General features: G+C 51.5%; 1 protein-coding gene across 1 annotated transcript in view; it reads right to left on the reverse strand.

Moving 5' to 3' along the window:
• Positions 1-8,621, reverse strand: part of LOC104618655 (chromosome unknown open reading frame, human C9orf91) — a 9,065-nt gene extending 444 nt beyond the window's left edge. Inside the window, exons 1-7 of the mRNA XM_010284300.1 lie at positions 8,516-8,621; positions 6,548-6,657; positions 5,897-6,004; positions 4,566-4,715; positions 3,403-3,513; positions 1,610-1,690; positions 557-742 (exon numbers count right to left, since the gene is read on the reverse strand). Coding sequence (XP_010282602.1) covers positions 557-742; positions 1,610-1,690; positions 3,403-3,513; positions 4,566-4,715; positions 5,897-6,004; positions 6,548-6,657; positions 8,516-8,621 — 852 coding nt within the window. The remainder of the gene's footprint in view (positions 1-556; positions 743-1,609; positions 1,691-3,402; positions 3,514-4,565; positions 4,716-5,896; positions 6,005-6,547; positions 6,658-8,515) is intronic.
• Between the last annotated feature and the right edge of the window lie 1,304 nt (positions 8,622-9,925).

Below are 9,925 nucleotides of genomic sequence, written 5' to 3' on the forward strand. Positions count from 1 at the left end.
GCTGCTTTTTTTTTTGCTGGTGGACAGCCAGAGAGCTTCAATCTGCAGGGACGTCACCTGCACCGAACTCGCTTAGTAACAGCGAGCGGAACTGTAAAAGAAATCCAAATCATCCCTTTCGAAGCTTCTTGCTGAGCGGGAATGAGGACACATTTGTTGCTCAGCATGGCACAAGTCTTTGAAGGCACGCTCCGTGGAGGAGACAAAGGCTGGGCACGGACATGCCTCATCCCCAGCCCAGACACAGGCGCTGGGTCCCTGCATGGACCCTGGGAAGAGGTTGGCTTCCAAATGGGGACCCCCGGCCACCAGCAAGGAAAAGCCTAATCCATTAATTCCTCAAGGATTACGCACTAGCTGCTCAGTAAGCATTAACTGCTCAGCAGTGTCAGGGCTGGAGAAGGTGTGTGTGGACCTTCAGGTTTCCAGGTGCTTCTACTGGTGAAAAGGGAGGTGACCCCATGGCTGGTGGCTGCTGAGACGAGTTTTGGAGTTGAGGTTGCCTGGGGAGGCAATTTGGCACCTCTGTCCGTCGGGGGGGGATATTTCTCATTACCTCTGGTGGGCCCTCGGGAACGAGGTGGAGCAGCTCGTTGCACGTCACAGGCTCTTTATTTAGGTTCACCCCACTGGCTAAAAGAGGGGACTCTTCACGCGAAGCCTCCTCCTGCGTCCCCGGCTCAGGCTGAACCACTGCCTCCATAACCACACAGAGCTGGTCCAGGCTGTGCCGCAAGCCCGACTGGAAGAGAGAGAGATGTTGGGGGTGTCCAAAGGCAGGCAGCAGTGCTGTTCTGAGGACAGCTTTTAAAGGACATGATTTCCTCCTGAAGGTTTTTTACTCCTGGAGCTGTGCCCAGCACCTGGAGCCGAGTGTCTTCGCCCCACCACCCCGCCGCCATCAACGGCCTCTTGTGCCGGCCACTGCTCCCAGCAAGACGGCCACAGCTTAGCACGGAGAATTTTGTCTTTAAAACCTGTATGACATATCAGCCAGTATGTGAATTGGCGTGTTACCGTCCATCCCCTGATCTGCATCTGTTGGTTCATCCAGGGACATGAGCAGCCTTGAGAGTTTTGGAGGGTGGCACCCCCTCACCTCTCACCCCGCCGGCACGGTCCGCAAGGGCAACGCAGTGCAGGAGCGCACCGTGTTTGTATATTATACACTCGCAGAGGGGAAAACATTTTCTGAAGGCCAACAGGACAAAGTTTTTATACAGTTAACCCCATACAGTGTTTACTTATTCCTCAGGCTATCCCATTTATTTCAGGAGAAGAGCTCAAGGTGTCAGCTATTTCAAGTTGTGACACACGCTTTCAAATTTGCCCTTGACTCTTGATGACTTTCCTTTACCAAAGTTGTACGGTTAATCATCCAGACATGCATGTACCACGAGGCCTAAACGAATTCCTGATGAACTGGGCACCGAAGGATGCAGTTTACCCACCTCCCAGTCTGCCCAGCTCCCCGTTCACAGCAGGGGACGCCCAGGAGGACATTCAAGCTCTTAGTTGCCCTTGCCCACCTCCATCAGCCAAAGCCAGGGCGTAGGGCGGACCTGCACGTGTCCCTGCGGGAGCTCGGGCTGCGCCCACCGTCCCTTACCTCTCGTGTCCTCTGCAGGTCCTTGAGGTGGGCTGACAAGGACTGGAGGCAGCGCTCCGGCCTGAAGTGCACGAACCACAGCTGGGATGGGCAGGGTTAAGGAAGGGATCTTCCCACGCTCCCCGCTCTGCAGCCCTCCATCTCCACGCGGATCGTGGTACGGAGCTCGCAGGGAGCGGAGCAAAGGCAGCTGGTGCCTGCGGGATGCTCAGGGCACAGTCAGGAATAACACATCGCAAGGCTGATTTTAAGCCAAGAGGGTCTGGGCTAAGGCAAAACCTCAAGCTAGCGGGGAAGAGAAGAGGGGTGACGGGGATGGGGGACATTGCCCCAAAGGGCAGCCAGTCCTCCTTGCACACCTCCCACGCCCTGGGGGGCGTGACAAGTTGTCACCCTCTGTGATAACTCAGGGCTGTTGCCCATCGTTCAGCTCAGTGGCCTTGTATCTAAATCAGCTGGTGGGTCACCTCGACTTAGCTCCCCTAAACTACTTCCTGCTGGCTTTCCTTTGTTTCTAGGGATTAATGCCATTTATTTTTTTATAAAATTTACTGTACTTGGTGCTTGTCGGCAGGATGGAGGCACTGTTTGCGAAGAGTCTACCAAGAGCAGCATGTTGGGGATGTGAATCCTGCCATCTTTGAGAGCAGCAGCTCCCCAGAAGACAGTCAAAGTTCTGCCCTTGTGTATCTACTCAAGCTGCCATCGTCAAGGGGATTCAGGAATAGCATAAAAGCTAGAGGGTTAAAACACATCTGGCATTGGAGCAGAGAGAGAAAGCATAAATCCTGGCATTGTTTCCTGCTTTCAGGCAGTTCTGGGACACGTAGGTAGAGGCGAAGGCTCCTTGGATTAGTCTTCACTTACTGAGGTGCAAAACTATGCTGGTCTGACTGAACGGGTAATTCAGGTTCTTAAGTGTTTCCTCCTCATTCTGCATGACTTCACCCCTGCCAGCCCCAGGTATTCCCTGCACCCTTCTCTGACCCCGTGTTTCAGCCTTGGTTCCCCCTCTGTTTGTATTTCGTGCCTCTCTCTCTATATGGGGGGTGAGGTCCACCAAAAAATCTGGGAGACCATCTATTTCACCTTCCTTTAATGCTTTCATGCTCTCTTAAAACTCTCTTCTTTCCCCAAAAATCTTTCTCCCGTCCAGAAAAGGTATCTCTGACAAGCGGCAAATGAGCCTTCCCCTACCTGGTTTCTTCAACCTGCATTTTTAAAAGGCCATGAAGGTCAGAAGTGCTTGGCAGCTACAGAGCTGGCTGCCAGGCACGCACCCTGTGAATTCAAGTTCTCCCATGTGCCTGAAGGAGGGATCCCAGGGCTACAAATCGCCTGGAGAGCAGAGGCACTTGGATGCTGTTGACTTAGTTGGTCTCTGCAAGGCAGAACATGACCTCCCAGGGACAGGAACTCTGGTTTTCGCCACGTTGTTTTGGGTGGGTTTGTTGGGGTTTTTTTGCCATAGGCACATTGCTGTCACTCTCCTCATAATAAGAATCGTCACTGTCACGTAAGTGTAATAAACTTTCATGAGTAATTGTCTGCCCAAAGGACTTATCCCAATTCAGGATCTTAGACTCATTATTTCCAATTGCCTTTGGACATCTCTCAATCCCCACTTATAGGAGGAGAAAAAATACCCAATCCCACATGCCATCCACCAGGAGAAAAAACAAATCCTAGAAATCCCACCCTTTGAAAATCCCCATGGATCATAACATCAATAAATACCTCCACATCGTTAGCTACCCAGGAGGGATACGAATGATTCCCCACAGAAAGGATACTTGTAGGATGTTGTGTGGCCCATCCAGGACATCTGTAATCCCCAGAATTAAACTGTGTTTGATAAAGATTTCATTGACAGCTGCCAGCCTCACGTCTGTATTCATATTTATCTATTAAAGAATACAGAAAAAATTAACACATTCTACACCAAAAGTTGGGCCAGCCTACAGCTACAAACTGCAGCTGGGCAATCCCAAATACCACATCTCTGAAAGGAAAACGGTGACACGAGCAGTCTGCAGTCAGGGCGGGATTGTCACCAGCCATCAGTATCGGCCTGGCCAGTGGCTAGTGGATGCCTGTGCAGCCAGAAATCTCACTAAGAATTATTTCTTTTAGAGACAAGATGTCTGAAGTGGAATCAATTTCCAGTGTCATGGTCTCTCTTCCAGCCCCCAGCAGTCCCCGAGTGAAGGACTCCTCCTGCGCACCTACACATTCTCCAGGTTTCCCCTTGGAAGAATCACTGCACAGCTGTCGTTAGGGGTTTGCTCCAAAATCCATTAAAATCAGTGCAAAGACCCCTCTGGATTTTGAATCAAGCCTTTCCAATGTCATTCTTCAGATCACTCCTTAAAAATTTCCGTAGTCCTGCGATTCCTACAAACAAAAGCTGACAACCACCAAGCAGTGGACGCTGCAGGCTGGTTGCCTCTCATGCCAACATCACCTCCCCGTTTCCTTCTACTGCCCAGTCTGCCTCAGTTTTACAATTTTATTGCAACTCCTATAGGTTAGGAGCTGCCTTTTTCTCTGGACTGGTTGCAAGGTGTGACACAAGTAAATGGTGCTGTTGGTGGCTGCACACAGCCGAGACCGCAAGGACCGTCATCAGAAGCAGGGCAGGAGCCGGCTCTGCCGCCGAGCCCCCGTGGCTTCCCACCAGCCACGGGAGCATGAACCACGCTCTGCAACGGTTGCTTTATCTCCGGCGACAGCAAGCACTTTGAGCCAGCCTGCCGGGCTCCAACACCCACATTTTAGGCATTACGACACCTCACCAGGCTGTGTGACGTCCCTTGCCCGAACCTGATCTCCAAGCCTGCTGTAAAAATATTCCTTCCTCCCTGGGTAATTACGATGTTCTGCTACGACCTGGGTCCCAGCACTCTACCTGCTCCCTGCGCTCCGCGTGCCCGCGCTCCGCGTGGCCTCCTCTTACCTTCCGCTGGCGACGGTCGATAACCAGTATCACGACTACAGTGACTGCCACGGCAGCCAGGGTCACCAGCACGCTGGCCTCCCAGTAGCGTCCGAAGGAACACAGCTGGACTGTGGAGTAAATGTTTGTCCAGAGAGCCATGTAGAAAACCTGTAAAAACCCAGAGAGGCCGACGATACTCACAAAACTATGAAAGTGAGAAAAGTCAAGGGAAGAAGAAAACTACTGGTCCCTTCTCCCAGGGTAATACCTTACCATAAATTAAGTCCCGTGAGATTTTCCGAGGGTGAGAAAGGATAGAAGTTCTTTCCAATAATAAACAGGAGAAAGGACTAGAAGGACTGAGTAAGCCCTAGTTTATTATAAAAAATTACCAGTCATCAAAGACAGAGTCAGTTATTAATGATGATTCATACCTAGGAAGGTTTTCAACCGAGTTCTTCCATTTAGATAAGAAATGCACTCACTGAGGCGTACTGATAATACTTCTAATAGTCCCTGTATTTAGAGAGCTCCTATGTCAAAGTACTCGCGGTGGCGCGGAGACCACTCAATTACGATAACGCTCAAACGGTGGACACTGACGCTGGGCTCAAGGGCTACGCTCGGGACTGACAAACGTGGCCTTTGCACAAAGACAGGCACAGCTCAACTCATTTGGCCTGTACAAAGACAGCATGCATTTGGGCAGGGGACTGCCTAGAAGCAAATAGGAAGTGTACAGCACAGCGTGTCATGGCATCATCTTGCAATAACATAACCCGTTTGCACTAAACGGGCACCTAAGCCTTCAAAACACCGAGCACCAATTCCTACAATATTAGTGAAAGGAGGAGCAGACACGTGCAACGGCTCTCCAAAAAAATAAATGCAAAGGAGGAGTCAGATTTTATCACACCCTCAGCACGGTGCAAAGTATCAGCCTTACAGTAGCTGCTAATGGCTGGGGTCTCTGGAGGAGCTTCTCTCACCAGAAGCAGCCAGGCAAGAGTAGACAAGCAACTCAGTAACCAAAGTTGACTGGTTCGTTGGTCTGGATTAGCATCAGGACCAGAATATCTACAGATTTTTAAAATCAAGTGAAAAAAAAAGCCTGCTGTAAGTACTACTACCTCAGCATACGCTGGTTATACGGCAATGGACAGCCCGCTTCAGGGGGGCTACCAGCAAGGGGCTGGAGAAGGTGCCTTGCCCTCCACTGTGTGGACTGGGGTTTCCAAAGGCGCCTTAAGCCCACTAGGATATGTGAAAGTCAGTGTCTCTTCCCCACCCAAACCTCTCTTCCTCCGTGGGCACAAGAACCCCAGGTGGAGGTCTTGATGCATCCTTACCACAGCGATAGCCATCTGGAATGCCCTGGAGTTGTAGAACATGTACCGTCTCACTTCAGGCTTGAGGACAGCATCCTGGATTAACCTTCTCCACCGATCCGCTGCCACCTGCTCAGGGAGCAAACAGCAAACTGAGGCCACCCTCCAGTTTTGGGCTCCTAGCCCCACCAGAACTAGCTTGGGCAGTCACTGTGGGGCCAGGCCAGCACTGCGACGCAACGCTGTGTCCCAGAGCACCCTCCCGCAGAGCGCACCTCCAGTCTCATCCATACAGCTGTCACAGACCAAAAACTCGTGTTCTTGACTCATTTGCAGTGAGTAATATCTGCCTGGAAAGTGCAGGGAAAGTCACAAGGGAAAACCACCTTTTTATGACAAAGGACAAGACAAGACAGATTGTTCCAGGGACGCTCCAGCCCATCAGAGTGACTTTCAGGCAATTCACTCACTTTCAAGCACCCTTTGTGGGTTTCTTCACGGAGGTTTAAGCCAAGATCATTACAGTTGACTTGCAGTCCACGGGGAATAGACTAAAGTTGAACTGAAACGAGTCACTCAAACCAAAGCTGTGTTGCGGGTGCAAATGACGCTAATCCAGCTAGCATTCACTCCTACAGGGTTCCCAGGGGAGATTACGCATGCGGAGCTTACCTGAACCCCAAGGGACTTCAGTTTCTCTGCACAAAGCTCCATGTCAAAGGAGGTGGCCGAGCAGTTGTTGTCCATGCTGAGCACCATGAGCACCTGGCCATTGAGGGGTTCTGCAAGAGCCCAAAGGAGCCATGAGCACGGCTCTGGCATAGGTGTTTCTCCCACCAGCTAAGGAGCGTGTGGCAAAGGGAAGGCTGAGGAACACAGATCACCCTGATGCTTTTTCAATGGATCCAGAGTCCCCCCTTGGACATTTCTAAGCACAACACGAAGAGCTTTGGAAGCAGCACAGCAGCCTGATGTTCCCTGTAAGGAAACAGCCTACAGAGAGGGAGGAGACCCCAAACACATTCCAGGAGTGAGCAGTCAGAGATAATATGATGCCCTGATCCTCATAGATCTCATCTTCAAGGATAACATCTTGCCTCGCTGATCCCGCACTGAAAGGACAATGGGCTCGAGCTGCTCGGTGCTGCTAAGGCTATCTGCCTCTCAGAGAGATCCCCATCGCCTACCCACCCCACCCACCACAAGAAGAAGCTTGAGCAATCAAATCAAGGTGCTTTCCAATAATCACATGTCTGGGACGTGGCAGTGCTGCCCCGGAGCATGAGCTCCGTAGGTCCTCCCGCGTCCAGGTCCCTGCTCTTGCAGGGACTTAAGACTGGGACTCTCCCAGCTCGGCTCAGGGCTCTCAGCTTCCCAGTTTGAGCTAGGGCTAGGGTCAGAGATGTAATCTAGAGACTCAGGTTGCAGTCAGGAGCCCAGAAAGCATGAGGACAGCCTGCCCTAAATTCGAGGAGCCGGCTGCTCGGAGCTGAGGCAGATCAGCCTTGGAGCAGCACAGGAGAGCTGTGATCTCCAGGCTTCCCATCTGGCATTCACCTAGAGTTTACACAAGCTGTGCTACATCAAGAGGAAGAGCTCGGGTCTAAGGAAGTGGCATGTTCAGACAAGATCCTGTTTCACTGAAAGCTTTCGCCCAGCTTTCCTTCCCCTTTGCAGATCTGGGGTCAGCCAGGTGTCCCCTGGGGCTGCTCCCGCTGACACCGCCGGCTCAGTGCCGGCCCAGGCTGAAACACAGCGTGCACCCACCGTCCCCTTCTCTCCCTCTTACGTCCTCCATCCTCACCATCTCTTCACTGTTCAGGAACAGGAGATGCCAGGCAGTTATATTACAATAGGGCACAACTGCATTGAGTCAACAAGGGAAGAGTAGATGCATCGGAGACCTCCAGGACAACAAGGTCTTGGTTTTTTTGCTGATGTTCATCTCCCCCTGACGCAGAGCAGTGGAGGCAGTGAGTATAAAGCAAGAATAAAAACGAATGGCCTCAGCCTTGGGCTCCATGGCTTTGGTCAAGCTGCTTGGCACAAAATCTAGTGAGTTGGGTGCCAAGCTGAGATACCTGAGATTTGCAGAGGGGCTCAGCTCCCTGAGCTCTGCTGGAGCGGCAAGGGCTGCTTCACCCCTGCAAAACCTGAGCTCTAAGGAGATGCCATGAACTGAGCAAGCCAAGAAGGGTGCCCTGCTGCACAGTGCGGGGGTCTTGGTGCGAACAGCCATCCATGGCACTGCCTTCGGTCTCTGCACAGCACCTCAGGCAGTTTCTGAAGTAGCGCTGCAGAGACAGAGCGAATTGTAACTGAGGGAGTCATTGGCAAAACACAGGTCAAGGTTCCCAAATAAATATTCCTTGACTTTTGAAGGCGAAGAGCAGAGGACTTCCAGGGTCCTGATTTTCAATAGGTATCAACCTATTTCACATCCATTCCTATACATCAGGCTTTCCAAAAAAAGTCAAATCATGTCCATCCCCTCCCCGAAATGCTGAAACATCCATAATGTTTAGTTACTTTTGCAACTGAGCTGCTGTTAATGAGCATCTTTAAAAATCCTTCTTCTCTTATTTCAAGGGTGCTGTACTCAGTGCTGCCTTTCTCCTTATCATCAAGTTGCTTGCTTACCTTTTACCCGCTGCAGAGGTCCTTCCTTTAAATCACCTGTACAAAAGAGGATGGAGGAAAGCGATGCCTTTGTCTCAATTCCACCAGTTTGGCTTTTATGGGCCATGCTGAAGGTCCCTCTCCTTGAGGGCCTCTATGTCGTCAGAAATTCAGCACTTCGCCTTATCTTTCACTGTTGAGAAACACGGACTCAGCCCCAAGGCAGCTGGCTCGCTCTCCTTGTTGGGGACCAGATTGTGAAACCTTCATTCACACTCCCACTGATGACTTCCTCGAGATCTCACTTTCCATGAGCAAGGAGGCATTTTCTAGCCCTGAAAAGAAAAAAGAAAATCCCAAATCTTGTAGAGACAGCAAATAGAGGGTAACAGCACAGACCACTTGCGTGAACTCTGCTCTTTGGACCCCGCTCCCTGCGGATGTTGTCACCAGGTCGGTGTTAGCCGGCCACGAGTGGAGTACGCACAGGCTCACCTTGTGCTGCAGTTACTTTTTTTTTTTTAAATAGGTGGAAAATTTATCCTTAAATATTCTTTAAATTATCCTGACAGCCTTAAATATTTATATGTTGTAAACAATTAGTCAAGGAATAGGCAGACTTTCTCCTCGCGAAGCCAACAGGCTTTTCGCTATTGCTTTCAGCGGGCACTTTCAGAAGAAAGCGAAGCCGGTGTAAACGCCTTCCCTGGAAGCGATGCACCCCGCTCACTGACGCGGTGGATAACTCCCCACCAGACGAAGGAACCAGCGCAGAGAAGGAAGAACAACACATCCAGCGAAAGCAGAGGCAAGCGGAGCTCCCGCCCAGCCGCAGCAAAGCCTCTGAGGGTCTCTGTCTCCTCTCCCCTCTGAGCGGGCAGTGCCGGCAGTGCACGGGCACATCCCCGCAGCGGGCACCGTGCCCACGGGTTTTCCAGGCGAACGCTGCGGACGTGGGTCTCTCACCTACTGCCAGGGCCTGCGGGTGGTTATTAAAGCAAATGCTTGGAAGACTCTGAAGTTTACTTTTCAATTATCTTCCGCTCGCGCGGCTCGGCTGCATCCGCGCTGGCTCTCCAGAACTATCACTCACTTTTTAACCTCCGCTCCGTCTTACTTTCGCACCAGGAGCCTGTTGCTGCCTCTTGGTGTAAGGGTCCCTCGCAAAGCTCATCCGCTCTCCTTCCAAAGAGGATTGCTTTGGTGTTGACTGATGGCTGCTGCTGCAACTGCCCCTTTGCACGCAGCCGGGACAGCCGCCGGTTGAAGGACTGTCAGAAAGGAAACTGAGGCAAGAGAAAGAACTTGAAAAGTTCTTCTGATTGCAGAAAAAAACGGCAGAGGGCTGGAAACTCAAAGGAATCAAACCACGCTACACGTTGCGCAAGAGGCGTGCGGCGTGGGGGGGGAGCGGGATCGCCACAGCACCCA

Source organism: Phaethon lepturus, unplaced genomic scaffold (genome assembly GCF_000687285.1).
Source record: "Phaethon lepturus isolate BGI_N335 unplaced genomic scaffold, ASM68728v1 scaffold42743, whole genome shotgun sequence".
Lineage (NCBI taxonomy): Eukaryota > Metazoa > Chordata > Aves > Phaethontiformes > Phaethontidae > Phaethon > Phaethon lepturus.